This window comes from Eriocheir sinensis, chromosome 40, assembly GCF_024679095.1.
Source record: "Eriocheir sinensis breed Jianghai 21 chromosome 40, ASM2467909v1, whole genome shotgun sequence".
Taxonomy (NCBI): Eukaryota; Metazoa; Arthropoda; class Malacostraca; order Decapoda; family Varunidae; genus Eriocheir; species Eriocheir sinensis.
Genome location: NC_066548.1, coordinates 15,546,686 through 15,566,226, shown reverse-complemented (window position 1 = coordinate 15,566,226; position 19,541 = coordinate 15,546,686). Strand labels below are relative to the sequence as shown.

The following is a 19,541-nucleotide window of genomic DNA, read 5'->3' as shown; positions in this document are numbered from 1 at the left end:
AATCCCAATGGTCCGTAATTTTCAGCTGAGGGTCATTTTTTATCTTTTTAGGTAACATCAAGAGTAATTGGGAAAAAATGGAAAAATACTGAAAAATAGATGAAAGCAGTGCACCAAACTATTCAATTCCACACCCAAGCTGACTCTCCAGTTAGTCAAACAAAAGAATGCAAACAGAAATCAACAAAGAAAATGTTGAATAAACACAACAACATGTGGAAGGGCACTGAAAGTGTGCTCCTGAACATGCATGGCACACCTTTTACTGCACTTTGTTTACAAGCATCATCGCTCTCACTACCTCATCACCACCACCTCACCCTTGCCACCTCATTGCAAGTTAATTTAAGGCATTACGTTCAGTTTGTCAAATAAAAGTATTTGTGTATATAGGTATGTATGTGAACTTTCTTGGTGCCCGGTGGCAGGGGAGCAGCTGTGTGGCACTTGGCAAGGGAGGCAGTGGTGACAGCTGCATCCTTCCAGGTGTTGAGGTCCATTGGTTGTGTCTGTGTGTTTGCATGGTGTGATTGGAACATTGTGAGGTTCATCATCCTCATCATCAGCATCATTTCATCGACGCCTGCTTCTAGGAGCTCCCACCAGGGGATGGCCACGGCAGAAGAGTTTCCAAATTTCTCTATCCAGACACTCCCTCCTTGCCTGCTCAAAGTTTCTCAAAGATCTTTCCCCCCTCTCCCTAATGTACTCATGCACCCTATCTCTCCATTTCACTGGAGGTCGTACTCTAGCATTCCCTCCCTCCCTCTATCTCACTCACATACACCCTTCTGGTCATCTTACTCTCCTCCATTCGCTCCATGTGGCCAAACCACTTTAAAGTCTGTCGCTTCACTTCTTCCACCACTCCACACTTCTTCCCTTCACCCCTGTGACACATTCCAAATGCTCGTACACACTTTCATTACTCATTCCATCCATTCTACTCGCACCACAAGCACTCCTCAAATAACTCATTTCCACTGCCTGCACTCTAGACCTCTGACTTTCATTCCAGGCCCACGTTTCACTTGCATATGTGTGGGTTGGTACTACTGTTGTGCTGGAAGCTTCCCCCGGGATCTATGGGCCTCTGGAAGACTCCTGAAGGAGCGAGCAAGGGGCGGGGAGCAAGGCTCCGCCTGCGTCCTGCGGGACACTGTCAGGCGCCAGGCGGGAAGTGTTGCCATCTCGCCCAGATTTTTGCTACATGTTCATTCTTGTATGATCGAATATACTGTAACGTTCTAGACTGTACTGTTCGGTATATATATAGGAGAAGAGGGCGAGAGGAGTCAGTTACAGTCATAGTAAGTCATAGTCAGCTAGTAGTCAGTGAAGAGTCAGAGAGAATTGTACTAAGGAGGAATATTAAACAACAGAAGCTGTGCAAGGTGTTTTACATATCTCCCTCCCACAGAGTCTCCTGATGGCGACACAGAACCCAAGTAACACGTCCAGCATAACATTATTATTGTATTACTCAAATCCCTCTTTACCTCCATGCTCACACTTCTGCCATTCATGATTCATCCCAAAGACCCTACCACCCTTCTTCCTTACAATGCCCTTTCTCTTATCTCTCCCTCCATACCACCATGCTTACACATAACTGATCCAAGGCACTAAAACTCGTTGACCTTCTCACATAGAATGATCGAATTTCAAGAAGAAAATTACCTAAGCCAAATGGTTTCTGAACCAACTCGACAAAATAACATACTCGACCTTGTTATAACGACCCAAGATAACCTAGTCAGTAATGTCATGGTAGGAGAACACCTCGGTTTTTGCGATCATAAATTAGTGAGCGTCGACATTAGAGCTCAAACATCAGTGACTGAAACTAAAGTAAAGGTGCCCAATTTCAAAAGAGCTAACTTTGTAGAAATCTGACAAAAACTAACAGAAACACAACTATCAGATGACGGCAATGTAGAGGAAGCCTGGCTAAGCTTTAAAAATCATTTACTCACTCAGCAGAACACATTCGTCCCCTTGTGCGAGAAGCGAAATAACACTAACAAAAGCCCACCTTGGTTTAATAGTGAAATTAAACACTCAGTCAAGGAGAGAAAATTGTCTTACAGGTTAAAGAAAGAACAAAGTACGCCCGAAAACATTAGACTTTATAATGATGCCAGGCGACGAGTAAAAAGATTAGTATGTCAGGCAAAGCGTAGATATGAAGAAAATATTGCAGCCAACTGTAAAAATAATCCGAAATCTTTCTTCAGTTACATAAACAACAGAAAGGCGATCAGAAGTGGAATTGGACCTTTAACAAACAGTGACGGTGCACTAGTGACTGACAGCCAACACGTTGCAAACCTCTTAAACAATTATTTTTCCTCGGTGTTTAATACTAAGTCTTCCACCCACTACCACCAACACCAGTACTAATGTAAATCTCGAGCATGCATTGCCTAATTTTGAAATAACAACCGATGAAGTCCTTAAAGCTCTCCATTCACTTAAAACAAATAAAAGTCCCGGACCCGATAAAGTATATCCTATACTGCTTAAAGAAACAAAGAGCGAAATACTCTCCTCCCTCACAACCGTATTCAATATGTCCTTGCGACAAGGCATCGTCCCTTCAGATTGGAAAAAGGCTAACGTGATATCGGTTTTTAAGAAAGGAGACAAAAAAAATACCAGGTAACTACCGACCCATTAGTCTAACTTCAATTGTAGGTAAGCTACTTGAGAGCATAATTAGAGACAAAATGGTGCATTACCTCGAAAGCCACTCATTAATAGGGGATTCACAACATGGCTTTTGTAACAAAAAATCGTGCCTGTCAAACCTACTGACTTTTTATAACGACCTATTCTCAGTTTATGATGTAACCAAATCATTGGACGTAGTCTATCTTGATTTCCAGAAAGCGTTTGATAAAGTCCCACATCATAAATTACTTTACAAATTAAAGCAAATAGGTATTGACGGTCAAATACACCAATGGATCGCGAATTGGTTGAGCAACAGACAACAAAGAGTGGTGATTGACGGATTTAACTCAGAGTGGGCGCCGGTCACTAGTGCCGTCCCTCAGGGCTCGGTTCTTGGCCCAGTGCTCTTCATTATTTACATGAACGACGTGGATGTTGGACTCAAGAATCGCATTAGTAAATTTGCAGACGACACAAAGATTGGTAACTCGGTTCTCACTGACGAAGACAGGCAAAGCCTGGTCGGATAGATGGGAGATGGCCTTTAACGTAGACAAGTGCCAGGTCCTTCAAGTTGGAACAAGAAATAAGAAGTTCAAATACGAAATGCGCGGCGTTAAACTCACAAGCGTTCAATGCGTTAAGGACCTGGGGGTCAAAATCGCGTCGAACCTCAAATTCTCACATCAATGCATCGATGCAGCAAATAAAGCGAACAGAATGTTGGGCTTCATTAAAAGAAACTTTTTATTCAAGAATAAAAATGTAATACTTCCGCTCTACAATAGTTTAGTCAGACCCCACTTGGAATATGCAGTACAGTTTTGGTCTCCTCACCATGCAAAGGACATTGCTAAATTAGAAGGTGTTCAGCGTCGGGCAACAAAAATTATCCCTTCCTTGCGCAACAAAGGCTTTCCACCCTTAACATGTTCTCTCTTGAGAAACGTCGCCTCCGAGGAAAACTGATCGAATGTTTTAAAATACTTAATGGTTTCACGAATGTAGACAGATCAACATTGTTTATGATCGATGACACTTTGCGAACGAGGAACAATGGCATAAAACTCAAATGTAGACAAAAATTCAGACTGCACCAAATTTTTCTTCACCAACGTTGTAGTGCGAGAATGGAATAAGCTCCCACCGTCAGTGGTCCAGTGTAATACGATTGACTCCTTTAAAAACAAGCTCGACCGTCACTTCCTTGAACTTAATATTAACTAAAGTAGAAAAGCAACGTTTTGGAGCCATCTGATTAGTGTAGATTCACTTAGGTTTAAGGACAGACCACCTAGTCTGGACCATGGGGTCTGTGTGGTCTGAGTTTCCATGTAATTCTATGTAATTTCTTCACCATTCAAAATTATTTTGCATTCTTTTTCACATTCAATTCCCACTCTATATGGTCATACAAAATCTACAACCTCACTTCTACTTCGCTCACAAACCATCACTTTACTTTTGTTGACATTTACTTTCAGCTTTCTCCTTTTACAGACACTATCAAAAACACTGACCAAATTTTGTAAGTCACTTTCATTTTCTGCAATGAGCACCGTGTCATCAGCAAACAGTATCAAGTTCAGTACCCACTTCCTTCCCTCAGCGAACATTTTTACTTCAACTTCCCCAACTTTGCCCTTCATTTCTCTAATAACACCATCCATATAAATATTGAGCAACCATGGTGGCATAACACACCCCTGTCTTAAGCCCACTTTTATCTCAAAATGTTCACTTGTTTCTCTACTAATTTTGACACATACAGATGCATCCTCATAGAAAGACTTTATTGCACTAAGCAGTTTTCCTCCCACACCATAAATGTGAGGTTCCCTCCTGGTAATGCTGAAAATCTACTAATCCAAAAGGTATGTGACCCCTACATTCTGGATTAAAGGACTTTTACTGTATTACTCATGTTGATTTGATATCAACTTGCTATCAGCTAAAAAAAATATTTAAAAAGGCTTCAAATGGGAAGAACGTGTGAAAGTCCTAGAGTGGCAACATCAAAAAGCAAATTCAAATGTCTCACAAGTAATAGTTACATTAATAGTAGCATTCCTCAAGCACCAATTGAAATACTCACAAGATCCTACTGTACTATCAAAGTGTAAATGCAGTAACTACATTCTAATACTCTGCTAAATGCCACAATTTATAACAGTGCCATAAGCATCATCTCTTACCTGTTGGGGCTTTGTAGGCATGCTCTGAGCAGCCACGCAGCAGCACCTCTGCCAGTTGTCGGGCCAGGGTCAGCCGCAAGTGTTGGGTAGCTGAGGACTCCACTGCACAGAGCATACTCCTGAGAATATTGTCTGAATGTTCATTTTACCCTTTCTTCCCAAAACAGTTCATCAGAAGACAGCACTGCATATCACTACTTAAAAGACTGGATTTCTAGGGTAAGATTTCTCATGTGTAGCCTTTGAAAATAGCTATGTTAACCCTAATATTAAAGGACTCAAACAGTCTTTTGTACATTACAAAACAAGACAGCTGGAGTTAAATTTTCTAGATTTCAAACCTTTTGCATGAGGTATTCTATAGGTTTCAAGTGAGTGGATGGATGGTGGCTAATGTCATTTTGCAATCTTTTTTAACTCCTTCAACACGAGAACTCGTTTACTGCATCCTCGCAGTGCTCATGAGATATCTGAGGATGTGTATACTGGGTCGTGGCTGAGTTCTGATGGAATAATACATTTTTTCCCAGATATTATAAGACAGCTTTCAGAATAAAGGTTATATATGATACGATGGATTACTTGACTCTTATTATTATTACATAGGAATGTGAGTCGCCTATACCAGGGGAGGTATGGATGCATGTTCACAATAAAATTATTATCATTTTTATAGGACCAATAAATATACATCAGTTAACCATAAAAAATAAGATGCTTTCAGCTGTTTTCTGTGGCTTGTCATCTTCAGAAAATTGTTGAGAACATCTAAACTATAATTATTGTGTTTTCCATTCTTATCACTAATTTATTATTTATGAATAATGAGTGTATTTCCTCTCTCCAATGAGCCACAAGGGCATTCAACATATAAATTATGTTGCAGCTACTCAGTATTGTTCAAGGAAGCTTCATCTCTCTCTCTCTCTCAGCATCATAGTAAGGGAGGGACTCCAACTGCCCACAGCTTCAATGTATGATACATTTAATGAGTGATGATGAATGTACAGTACCCTCCCGAGTTTCAAGTTTCACGATCCTCGACTTTCACGTTTAGTCCTAAATTCTTGCCATATCGATTTTCATGCATTATCGACTCAGGTTTCACACTGCTTTGACATGTATGGGTCACGTCTACCTACCGTCGGCGTCACCAACACTGCCTTAACCCCTTCACTCCAGCGATGCCGACGTCGGCGTCCAACGGCGTCACCAATAGTCCTATTCTAAACGTCTTAATCCTCTTCTAAACTTCTTAACCCTTTATTTGCGCGTGGGACAGGACGCGACTATCCCCTCAGGCGCAGTCAGACAGCCCAATGGGGGGTCTCTTTTAACCTCTGTACGTATCTCAAATACTGTTCATCACAACTAAAAACCCAAAACACCATTGGAAAGAGGAGGCCCAGATCTATAGGAGTCGGTTATGTATGCCTCTCCTGCGAACATACATGTACGTTCAGGGAGTGTTGAATGTGAACACTTATGTCAGTGCGTGCGGGATGATCAGCCATACTGAGGGAACTGCGGACATCTTTCCATGAGATTCTGGCAAGGGAGTATTGCAAACTGCAATATTTACAACTATTTGGTCAAAAAATCAGTCAGGTGATAGGTGAAGCTATGCAAAAATGCCGCTATATTGGACAAGAACATTCACCAGTTACTCGTCTGTAGATTTGCCGCGCTGGGCTGATATGATTTTCCACCAAATTTAGTGAAGAATCCACTCAATTGGCAATCCTCTGTTGTGAAAAATAGTGTTGGAACACTCTCATACGCGGGAGATTTGAGTGCGGCTGGAGCTACTTGTGGCGTTTAGCACCACCAGTAATCGCCAACGCTCGCTAAGCGTGCTGTAATGAAAGGGTTAAGAGGAAATAGAAGAGGATTAATCCTCTTGCATTTCCTCTTGACCCTTTCCATACTGTGATGCCGAAGTCTGCATCATGGATGGAAAGGGTTAAGCTGATGTCACACTGGGCCTTTTTCCTCCAACTACAGTGGTGGTAAAGGCAACCAGTAGCTTCAATTTTTCCAGGTGTGCGTCACACACGGCCAAGGTCAGTTGCCCATATCCACAATGTACACAAAGCAGTTGCCCTGCATTGACATGGCACCGTCTGCTAAAGTAAGGGCTGTTGTGACTTGTGCTGCTGTTCCCAAGTTGAGGACTTGTTGCTGCAGTTGACCATATAGCTGCGGAATATGAGTGGACAAGAGTCCCTTCTATGTGAATTACAGGCCCATAAATTTACCTGACCAAAAGGAGTTAAAACATATATCATCATATTCATCTCAGTTTCATGCAGACTCTAAATTTTTTTTCTGGTAGAGTTGCATATTTATGATGTGATTATGCTCATTAGATGAAGCCAGTTGAGGCACCGTTAAAGCTGCAATGTAGGCTTGTCACAGCTAACGTGTTAAATGGAAGGAAGAAGCGGTTGTGAGTAGGCGGTGGCTGAGTGGTTAGCGTGCGGGCTCCGCATTCATCACACCCTGGACAACGTCAATTCGAATCCCCACGCTACCACCTGGGATTTTTCAGTCACCGCCGAGTGGCCTAAGACTACCTACATGCTGTCCTGAAGACCACCCATCAACCTGGACTCTAGAAGAAACTGTCCAAGTGAATAAAAAATGAGCTCCGGGGGGCAGCATGAGCCAAGTATAACTGGCGCCACTATAAAAGTTGCCTGTGCCCTGACGGGCTTGGGCCGACCACCAGGCCCCTGAAGAAAGCTTATCGGCACTATAGGCAAAGATGTAAAAAAATAAAAATAAATAAATAAATAAAAAATAAAATAAAATAAAATGATCATGGCTTAAAAAATGGGAGGACAGGAGTGTTTACCTAAACCTCATAAAAAAAACTGTGCTGTGAAGACCAGGAGTCTTACAATTTTCATAGAATGGAGAAAAAAAGTTTTTTGAACTGTGATCCCACAGCACAGGATATTCTCTTATCTTTAAATTAAATAGTATAGTACACAAAGCAGCTCTGCCAGTCCACTTTATGAGTCTCTCAGAATGCCATCTTCCACTGATGCTCACTTCTCAGCCACTGCCATCGTCTGTTTGTCTTTACGAGTCTCTTTGTAGGCCATCTTCCACAGCTCCTCACTCCTCAGCCAATACCATCGTCTGTTTGTTTACATACAGCATCGTGCTGTGAAGACCAGTGTCATGTTCCTGACTGTCCCCTTATATATGGCTGTCCTCCCGTTAACTGTGCATGCTCAGAAGCGAATGTAAACAAACAAAGACTTGTTGATAAGCAGAGCTGTTCTCATGCATCCCCCATCAGCATGGCTTTGCTCACTTTGCTCCCCCCCACCTCATGAACCTATGATGTCCTCTATAGACCCCTCCAAAATCTGTCAAAATTACGGGCCAGCATATGGACACCAAGACAGTTTTGTTTTTAAAAAATAGCAAGATGCTACTTCCCGTAAATATACCCATGAATCACTGCATGAAGGCTATTTATTGGCCCTACACTATACTTATTACAAAACAGAGCGCTGTACTGGATTCATGAATGTTTTTCCTATGAAAGAATAAAACAATATGCATTCCCGTGCTTGAAAATACTGGAGGGACAGCCATGTACACTCGACCAGCTACGTAAACGAATCCGTGTTCATGGCGATCCGTCTTTTTGTTTGTAAACAAAACAGACTGCCAGAAACAGGAGTATAGCCAGAAGCGTGACATTGAATGGAGAAAGTTTTTATCAACCCGTACAGCATCAGATACGTACAACGTACGTATTATTTTTTAATACCATTGAGCATCAGATACATACGTTGTACGTATTTAATGTATTATTTTTTCCCGTCACTGGAGTGTGTCGAGGGTGATTTCTGTGGTGGTGTCCTAGTAGACTGATCCTTTGGGAATACTGACTGCCCAATATATTTCATTTATTGCCATAACTGGCAAGCCTGGCAGCCATTATTCTGTGTACACTTTTTTTTTATTTGTGTGGATGTTGGAGGTGGTTTTGGAAATCGCGATGTGGAAATTGAAGTGGTTGGTGGTTGGAAAGTGGTTTGACAGTGTTGTGGGAGAGGTATAGTGGGTATACTGACGTCCAGAACCGGCAATTTTGGTAAGGAAGGGGACACGTAAGGGGTGGGTGGTAATAAAATGGGTGTTGGATGGTGGCCAGGATGGTGGTAGCAGGGTCAGAGTGAAGTTGGATGAAAGCTACTTGAGGTGCTGACTGTCACACACAGCAATTTTTCACTGGCAATTTCTGTACAAAATGGGCCACGGGCTAGGTGAGAGATCCTGAAAGAGTGGGTGTGAGGAGATGGTTGTTAGGGGATGCAGGAGTGAGAAGAGGTACAGTCTGTCAGACGCTGGGCGGTCACGGCAATGGTTTACCAGCATATATTGTTTGTAATAATGCCAAAAACATACCATGAATTCAACAATTACGAACCCTCTAAAAACTGTAATTGCGTAAGTGAACACTCTTGTGAGCAACTGTACATTGAGTTGAACTATCAAAAAGCTCAAAATGAGTTACTCTCAAACAATATATGTATATAAGTCTGTGCTAAATATGTCGAGAGAAAACGATTTACTCGGATAAGCACCCTCAAATCCAAAAAAGTCTATGGAAATCAACACAACCATTTCGCTTCCCAACTCAATAAGAAATGGCCCAAAACACTTCTAGGCAATGGTAAGCTAAAAGACGTTACATTTTTTTCTTTTTTCACGGTTTTAAGCTGTTTTATTAAAAAAAAGAAAATCATTTTTTCCTCCGACGCTGGGGTGGGGAGGATATTACAAAATACCAAAACACTGTACGGGTTAGCTATTGTAAACTAATATCCAAGCAAGACACCAGAATGAGCTAAGAGCAGCAGCAATTATGGGCCATTCACATCTTTTTAAATTTTCTTTGGCATAGTTTTAATGTGTGTGGTCCCACAGACCACACAGCACAGGGTGTTCACTTATTTTGTAGACAAAGCAGCGCTGCCAATCCACTTTACAATTCTCTTGGTAAGCCATCTTTCACCAAGCTTCTTCTACTCCTCAGCCACTACCATTGTCTGTTTTCATACAGTCACATGGTTGCTTGTACCCACAACTGTTTTCCATCTGTAAAGACAACCGACAACTTGCTCCTGGTTTGGTGTACGAGCAACCGCAGTTGCACACAGCCCCAATGGTTGGAGGAAAACGGCCAGTGTGACACCACCTTAAAGTGTGAAAAAAAGTCAGTTTCTCCATGGGCTAGAATAAATAAGCGCTTTCTCACTGTTTTCAATACCCTGAGTTCCGTGATCCTCGAGTTTATCACGAAACTCGGGAGGGTATTGTAGTGGTACTTTCCATTCCACACTTTCATTTCTTCCCTCTCCTGCATTTTTCCCCACAAGACTATCTACCCATAAGTACTAAAACAAGGAAGTAAAATTCAGTGATTAACATGGTACTGCATTTTACTTGTATGCTTATGTATCCACCTCAAAATTATCAGTGAATTTATGTTTTCTTTGTGTACCATTTAATTTATCATATGTTGATACATAATACTTTTTTGGGGGGGGCCTATGCCTATGGCACCAGTAGACTTTCTTGGTGGGGCCTGATGGTCGGCCAGTCTGTTATGGTGCAGACAAATGTTTACAGAGGCACCATCTTGTTTGGCTCATGCTGCCCCCCGGAGCTCATCTCTGAGTCTCTCTTTAGAGAGAAAATCTATAGTCTGAGTTGATAGGTGGTCTTCAAGACAGCAAGTGGGTAGTCTTAGGCCATTTGACAGTGACTGAATAATTCCAGCTGTGGCAGAGGGCAGGACTTGACCAGCATCCTCCTGGACGCAGCGCCGGCAGGCTAACCACTCAGCCACTGCCACCCCAATGGCATAATGGCAATAGCATAGTAATGAGGACAATGATACTGATCATCTTATCACAATACCACAAGAAAAAAACAGCTGTTGTTTGCTTTGGTATATTATTATATCCTTGATAACATGGCTTTTTGTGGTTCAGGATGTCTTTCTTGATGATGATGATAATGATGATAATGATGACATAAATGATAATTACAATGATTACTTTGAAATGTTCTACACTGCTCACCTGTATCTGCTGATTGCTTTATCCAGCTGTCCTGCCTTCATGTACAGAATGGGAGCACGCTGCAGAGCCGTCTCCAAAATGACACCAATTTTCTTATTCTCCAGGCCATTTGGGGGTAGAGGAGAGGTGGACCCTGGATGAGAAAGATTAAAATCATCATCATCACCAATATTACCTCTTTATTAAATCGCTGAAGATTTCCATGATAAGCATTTTAAGGATGCTATTACTATTAATAAGACTTAGCCTTCCCCAGAAATGTTTAATGCAAGCCTATTTCAAATGGCTTGTATAAAAAAGGCATTAGCAGTGGAAGCCTGAGACTTACTATTATCATCAAAATGGTTGCCCCCCAGAATCCTTTATCTGTTTTAATGTGCAGCAGTAACCTTTAAACTGACATCACAGTCGTATCATAAAACTCAGTTATGTGTAAGTGAATAAACCATGAATGCAATAGGCATGTATTGAAGAATATTGACAGGGGATGACCAAGACTTACAATATCATCAAAATGCTTGCCATACAAATCATCAGCAATATAATGAAAAGGTCTGTTTCTCATCTTCCTCAGTGGCTCACTTGACTTGTTGCATGGTTGAAAATACAGCAATGTCTACCATGTGAACTATCTTGCAGACAACATGTTTATTTGTTGAGAGGGTCAGTGTCTTCCCCAGCCAGTCAGCCAGCCACACTTCTGTACACTGAGACTCGGTGGTAGTAACTGTCCCTGCTGGCCAGTGGCAGACTTTGACACAGATGAACTATATATAAATATACAGTGAAGACTCAATACTCGAACTTCTTGGAAGTCGAACTTTTCGATACTCGAACGCAAAAGTTCGACTTGGTACTCGAAAAAATATCTGGTACTCGAACATCCACACACATGGTTGTAAACAAAGGCTCCTGGCCTCTCCCTCCCCGCCGCTGCCAGTTGTCCCGCCGCGGTCGTGAGAACAACAACATTCTCCTGCGTTCTGTCTGTGGTTTTTCATTTAGAAACTTACAATGGCACCAAAGAGGCTTATTAGTGGTAAAAATAAGCCTAAAAGGAAGAATGTAGTGACGACCATTGAACGGAAAAAGGAGATTATTGATAAATACGAGAAAGGAGCAAGAATCACCGATCTTGCAGCTGAGTATTGTATGGCGAAATCTACAGGAGCCACCATACTGAAGAACAAGGAGGCCATTAAGGGAGCTGATGTGGCGATGGGTGTGAAAAAGCAACTCAAGTGACCTGCGGCAGTGGAAGAAATGGAAAAATTGTTGATGGTGTGGATAAACGAAAGGCAGATGGCTGGTGATTCTATGTCAGAGGGCATAATCTGTGCAGATGCTAGGCGGCTCCATGGTGATCTTATTTGTGATACTACCACTGACTCCAGTGAAGATTTTAAAGCTAGTAAGGGGTGGTTTGGGAATTTCAAGAAGAGAACGAATTCATTCTGTTGTGAGGCACGGCAAGGCCACAGGTGCTGACAAAGTTGCCGCTGAGAAGTTTGTGCCTGAATTTAAGAAATTTGTGGATAAGGAGCACTTAAGCCCACAACAGGTCTTTAATAGGCGCAGCTAACAATACCATAGCCAATCCAGGATTCAGGATGTTTCCTAAGTTAAAGAAGGTAATGTTATACTTGTATTTCGTAAAGAATCCTTATAACCAAAAACTAGCTAAAATTATGAGTATTCTTTTTTTTAACACAACATTCAATAAACAGCAGAACAATAATATGAAAATACGTATAGCCACCGTTGCCAGATTGTCGTACTCAGAGCATAGTATTTAACGGTGTTTGACGCCTAACTATTGCCAAGAAACATCAGAATCTTACTCTTTTAACGATAACTATAAATTAGTTTCGTTTTTGGAGCCCAAAAGACAGCTTTGGGGCAGGAAGTCGGGAAATATAATCGGCTGAGTATGACAATCTGGTAATAATCTGTAGCCGTGGCAGCAGCAGCCTGCTATATTGCAGGTGACATATACCTAAAATAGCATACTTTTACTGCGTAAAGCAGGTGATGTCACTTATTGTGACTTCATGAACTTTTATATTTATCTATTTGTGTATATTTCATGGTAGCAAAACTTAAATTACTAGTTTCATTTTTACTAGTGACATGAATTTGTGACTGTTTATCACAATAGAATTTCACTCTAATAAGTGAATCAGACACCACAGAAATATTACCAGTGTGTGTATGAATGAATACAAAGATAAGCACATACTTTGATTTACCTCTAGGATGTCTCGTGGATCATTAATAAATAAAAACAAAATATCCGGCTAAGCAATTCTTCAGCCATTACCTTTAATGGCGCCCAAAAAACAGTCCCTCCGCCAAGTTTGTACCCCACATTTGGTAATGTCATGTGTGTCTTTTGTGATGAGACAGGCCTGTTTTGGAAAAAAATACCAAACAGGACCTATATAACAAAGGAAGAGAAGTGTTTGCCAGGACACAAGCCCATGAAAGACAGGCTAACCCTGGTTCTATGCGCCAATGCAAGCGGCGACTGCAAAATTAAACCGCCGCTGGTGTACCATTAGGAAAACCCCAGACCATTCAAGAAGAACGGTGTGCAAAAGAGCAAACTCAGTGTGATGTGGAGGGCAAACAAGAAAGCCTGGACAACCAGGCAGTTCTTCACGGAGTGGTTTGTGGAGGTGTTTGCACCTGCAGTGAAGACATACCTAATAGAGAAGAATCTACCACTCAAGGCCCTCCTGTTGATGGACAATGCCCCTGCACACCCTCCAGGCGTGGAAGAAGAATTGGGTAAGGGGTATAAATTCATCGAAGTGATGTTCCTCCCCCCCAACACCACGCCACTGATCCAACCCATGGACCAGAATGTCATTGCCAGCTTACACAAAAGCACTTTTTGAGAGGTGCTTTGAGGTGACTTCTGAAACAGAGCTCACTCTGAGGGAGTTTTGGAAGAATCACTTCAATATCCTCCACTGCCTAAGGCTTATAGATAAAGCCTGGGGTCAAGTTTCTGTGAGGTCCTTGCAGTCTGCCTGGAAAAATCTGTGGCCGACCTGTGTGACAGCCAAGGATTTTGAGGGATTCGAGCCTTCAGTCCAGGAGTCTGCTGTGGTGGAGGACATTGTGTCTCTGGGGAGGGCCATAGGCATTGAGGTGGACAGTGATGATGTGGAGGAGCTGGTGCAAGCACACTCTGAAGACCTCACCACTGACGAGCTGCGTCAATTTCACCAGGAACAGCTGCAGGAGGTAACTGAGGAGCTGTCTTCAGGGGAGGAGGAGGGGAACAGCAAGGAAAGAGTCTCCACTGCAGAGATCAGGAAATATTTGCAGCAGTGGACAGAGTTGGGAAACTTTTTGGAGAGGTGCCACCCTGATATTGCTGCCGTACACAGAAACATAAACCAGTTTGATGAAAATTTGATGCAGCATTTCAGAGACATTTTGAAAAAAAGGCAAAGGTAGATCACATTAGACAGATTCTTGTTGAAAAAGGAATCTAGTGAGAGTGCAAGTGTTAGTGAGCCACAGCCCTCCACTAGTGGGTTCACAGGAATCACACCAGGAGACGAGTTACCAGACGGTGACTCGCCTCCGACAACAACCTCCTCCCTCCCACCCTTCTCCCTCCTCTTCTCGTTATCCATCACCAGCCTTCACTTACAGTAAGTACAACTCAAAATTATAAAAAAATTTACATTGAAATTTTTGTAAACTTAAGGTTTTGCTAAGGTTAGAACGAATTACCTGATTTATAGGTATCGGTAGTCGAACTTTTTGATACTCGAACAGCCATTTGGAATGAATTAAGTTCGAGTATTGAGTCTCCACTGTATATATATATATATATATATATATATATATATATATATATATATATATATATATATATATATATATATATATATATATATGTATATTCGTACACTCCGTATCCTTAATGGGTGTCAGGAGGGCTTTGCCGCAACAGCTCGCCAGATAGGTGGGCAACACTATCACGCCTCTTTACCATCCACCTCCTCCACACCACACATTATATATATATATATATATATATATATATATATATATATATATATATATATATATATATATATATACACAGTCGTCCCTCAAATAGTATGGGGTTTAGGGACCCAGGACCCCCGTACTATTCGAAAATCCGTATATAATTAGTGCCCCCCTAGAAACACTACAGAATCTGGGTCCTGCCTGGCTCAGCTGTTACCCACGGGCCCAAGTTGCCAGTTATGCATTTTTTGCTGCAGTCACAGTGCAGTGTTACCACGCTGGGGGGGTCGAGGGAGGCGAAGCCCCCCCCCCTAGAGGTCAGGTTATTTAAAGTTCGATTGGAGTAGTTCAAATATGCTTCCCTTAACTATATAATACGGAGGCGTAATGTTGGATTTTGGAAGCGCGGAGTCAATCTCCACAATTACCGTTTCGTATCTTATTTAAAGTATGATTTAGAGAGCAATAATAGAAATTGTGGTTGAGAGTAAGAGAGAGTGTGAGTGTATGACATGGCTTGCTCGCTGGAAGGCAGCGCTGCCAGGATGGCTCACTTGTCCAGCTTGGTAACACTACAGCAGAAAATGCATAACTGACAACTTTGGCCGACGAGTAGAAACTGTGCCAGGCGGGAAACCCGGATCCCATAGGAGTGCCCACTCCTGCCCACCAATTTCTTGTTTAAGGTAAGAAAATGAATATTTATGTGTTTATAAAAGGTTAATTTATGAACAAACAGAAAAGGACAGGCTTTATCTCCACTCTTGCAGCACTCTTGGAGCACTCGCAGTTACTGAGGCAAGAATTTCTTTTACACTATGATAGATACAGCGAACACTGCTCACATTCACGTGGTATGCCCTCCCTACCACAACGTAACTCATCCCAAAATGTAACACGATGGCTACTTGGTGCAACGAGCGGGAAATTTGAAAATCATAAAAAAATTCATCCATCACACTCCGTCTAAAACCGAAACCGAACTATTTGAGGGACCACTGTAGATATATATATATATATATATATATATATATATATATATATATATATATATATATATATATATATATATATATATATATATATATACACACACACACACACACACACACACTAACCAGAAATTAATCTTGGCACCCTGCATATCCCGACGCTCTAACACTAAGGTTATTATTTCGGCTGATCAACCCAAGGCAAGTATATACTTGTCTTGGATCAACCTTATAGGTTTTCAATATGGTAAAATAATCCCCATCTGGCAACGCCAGTTGCTTGTGTCAACTCAAATTTGACAGTTGGTTAGTAACGAACATCCAGTGCTTCAAGTAAGTACAGTACCCCGCGCTTCCCTTCCTTGCTGTCACTGATATTGTTTTATTGTTTCTTGATTCTAATTCAGAGGTTCTTAACCTGGGGGTCGTGATCTCCTGGAAACGAGGTAAGTTGTTTTGAGGAATATTGGATTTTATTCATATGGTGTAAGGTTTTCTGCCTGTTATACCATATCTACAACTTCTGTAATAAATTGTAAGTGTAAAAAGTTTTACAATCTGTAATAACTTTCTAATAAGCCAATGAAGTAGTCAAGAGAAATACATTATAATTCTACTGTGTACACTAGCTAATAATTACTGTGTACACTAGCTTATAATTTTGTATTTTGTTAAGCCAGGCTATTATTTTGCATTTAGGAATACTATTCTATTATTTTCCATTCATGAACATTAGGTGATTATTTATCAGTTAGGAATAATATGCAATTATTTTGAATTCATGAATACTAGGGTATTATTTTGGATTTAGGAGTACCAAGCTATCATTTTGCATTTACGAATACAAAACTATTATTTTGCATTTAGGATACCAGGCTATTATTTTGCATTTAGGAAACTAGAGTTCGTTTCATTCCATCTGTGCACTAGCGAACGTAGATGCGGTACCTGTGCATTGAGAGTTTGTGATTGCGTGAAGATCAACTTTATATTTTCAGTGGTATATTCAAATGTTTGTGTATACAAAAAACCCTCAAGCCATCATATATAAACCACACACAGAAGATTTTCATCGATAATTACCATACAAGCACATGAAGGAACAACTTGTTTATCAAACAGTATAGTCTGATCATACTCAAGTGATCTATAGCCTTTCAGATACTCATATATCATCTCATTCAGGTATAGGCTACATAAATTAAGTGACATATGACTCTGCAAGTGTCTATACATAAAGAATTTTGAAGTGTTGCATGTAAATACCATGGGTAGCCTAATATTCGAAATAGCCTAGCATCGCATTCAACAGTTATACTTTTTCATGTTATTTATGTTATTAATTGTTATTTACATGCAGTAAATCATTAAGATATCCTTTATTTGCACTTGCAGAGCCAGATGTCTTAATACCTGAAATGAGCTATCAATCAAAGAATTTGAAAAACACAGATCGTTCAAGCATGATGTGCCCATGTGATTTGATACAATTCTGTCTTTTCGCGTGCTTGTATATAAGATTATCGATAAAAACGACACAGTTGTTTTTTGTATACATAAATATTCAAGTATATTATTGAAAAATAAGCTTGAATGTCTATCACAACAGTTGATTTTCATGCATACACAAACTAGAAATGCACAGGTGCCACATCCCTCAAAATTCCCGCTTTGTTGGTGGACAGACGGAATGAAACAGACTATAGTAGGCTATTATGCATTTAGGAATACTAAGCTATTATTTTGCATGTAGGAATACTAAGCTATTATTTTGCATGTAGGAATACTAAGCTATTATTTTGCAATTAGGAATCTAGGCTGTTATTTTACATTTAGGAATACTAAGCTATTATTTTCATTTACAAACACTAGGCTATTATTTTGCATTTAAGAATACTGAGCTATTATTTTGTATTTAAAAATACTAAGCTATTATTTTGCATTTAAGAATACTAAGCGATTCTTTTGCATTTCTGACACTAGGCTATTATTTTGCATTTACGAATACTAAATTATTATTATGCATTTAAGAAAACTAGGCTATTATTTTGCAGTAACTTTTTTTCTTAAGAGAAATTAATCTCTCTCTCTCTCTCTCTCTCTCTCTCTCTCTCTCTCTCTCTCTCTCTACTTCAGGAATTCCACCTACAACGCTTGTTTCCTCACATCCTTAAGAAAAATACCACCATCTCTTTTATAAATTCTTCGTGGACTTATGAGTGAATAATGTATTACAGATAGCTATTCAGAACTGGTGTCTAATATAAGTAACAGGGAGCATGAAATGGGATAAGAGGTAAGGATAATAAGTGAAAAATAAAAAGTATATATATATAAATGCACTCACTGCAAAATAAATTGGTTGGGAGATGCATTAGGCTAATATTTTTTTAAGATGACTACTCTCTCTCTCTCTCTCTCTCTCTCTCTCTCTCTCTCTCAAGCATGAGTGGATTTAAAAAGCAGAAGCTGAGTGGGCAGAATAGATGTTAGTGTTGTGTTTTAGCGGTGCTTAAGTTTTTTGTTTATCTTTTTTATGCTAAAACTAACTGAAATGAAAATGTGACTTCATGGGTCCATGCACATTACCAGTGGGGGGCTACATGCAAAACTTGGTGAGGCTAGGTAAAAAAAAATTGTCAGGACGCCTTTTTTTAATTTGTTATGAGAGTTTGCCCGGCTAATATTTAGGCAGTTCCGCCGAAACCCGTCAAGGATATGGAGTCTATGATATATTATAGTGTCCACCTTATGTTCACACCAACAAATGATACCTCCTGTCTTTACAATCTTGCATATTGAGAATAGACCAATGAGCATCTCAGAACATCATGGGGATGAAAGTGATACGAGATAGAAAAAGAAAAGGAAATTCATGGTGGACAGAAGAGATAAGGAGGATAGTAAAAGAGAAAAGGGAACTTTTTAAGAAAACTCAAGGAAGAAATGTGGCTGAACAAGTAAAAAGGGAAAGGAAAAAGAAATATAGAGAATGCAAAATGAAATTAAAACAAGCAATAAAACAAAGTAAGAAGAGAGTTGATGAAGACTTTGGAAAAAGACTAAGTGAAAAATATAAAGAGAACAGGAAATCGTATTGGAAAGAAGTAAAAAACGAAAGAAATGCAGAAAATATCTCCCCAAGTAAAATAAATGAAGTTATGGATGAGAATGGAAAGATGTTGAAAGACGGGGAAGCAGTGAAAGAGAGATGGAGAGAATATTTCAAAACCTTAATGAATTTTGAGGATGGACGTCCAGCAGCTGTAACAGCAGCAGTTTTGAGTAGAGGTAGAGGAGGAGTATATAAAGAAAGAAGTATAACATATGAAGAAGTAAATCGGGCAATAAAAAGATTAAAAAATGGAAAGGCAGCAGGAATTGATGGAATCACAGCAGAAATGTTGAAGTGTGGAGGAGATGTAGTTGTTAAATGGATGGTCAAGATATGTGAAGTAGCATGGGATGGGGGGGGTGGTGCCAGCAGACTGGACGAAAGCCATCATTGTCCCAGTTAACAAGGGGAAGGGCAGGAGAGGGGAATGTGGGAG

The 19,541-nt window shown here is 40.4% G+C and overlaps 1 protein-coding gene across 5 annotated transcripts in view; it reads right to left on the bottom strand.

Annotated features, from left to right (window-relative positions):
• Positions 1-19,541, bottom strand: part of LOC127009404 (tetratricopeptide repeat protein 7B-like) — a 208,800-nt gene that overhangs the window by 142,559 nt on the left and 46,700 nt on the right. For all 5 annotated transcript variants that reach the window (XM_050882481.1, XM_050882482.1, XM_050882484.1 and 2 more), the window contains 2 exons: positions 10,985-11,117; positions 4,872-4,990 (listed from right to left, as the gene is read on the bottom strand). In XM_050882481.1, coding sequence (XP_050738438.1) covers positions 4,872-4,990; positions 10,985-11,117 — 252 coding nt within the window. The remainder of the gene's footprint in view (positions 1-4,871; positions 4,991-10,984; positions 11,118-19,541) is intronic.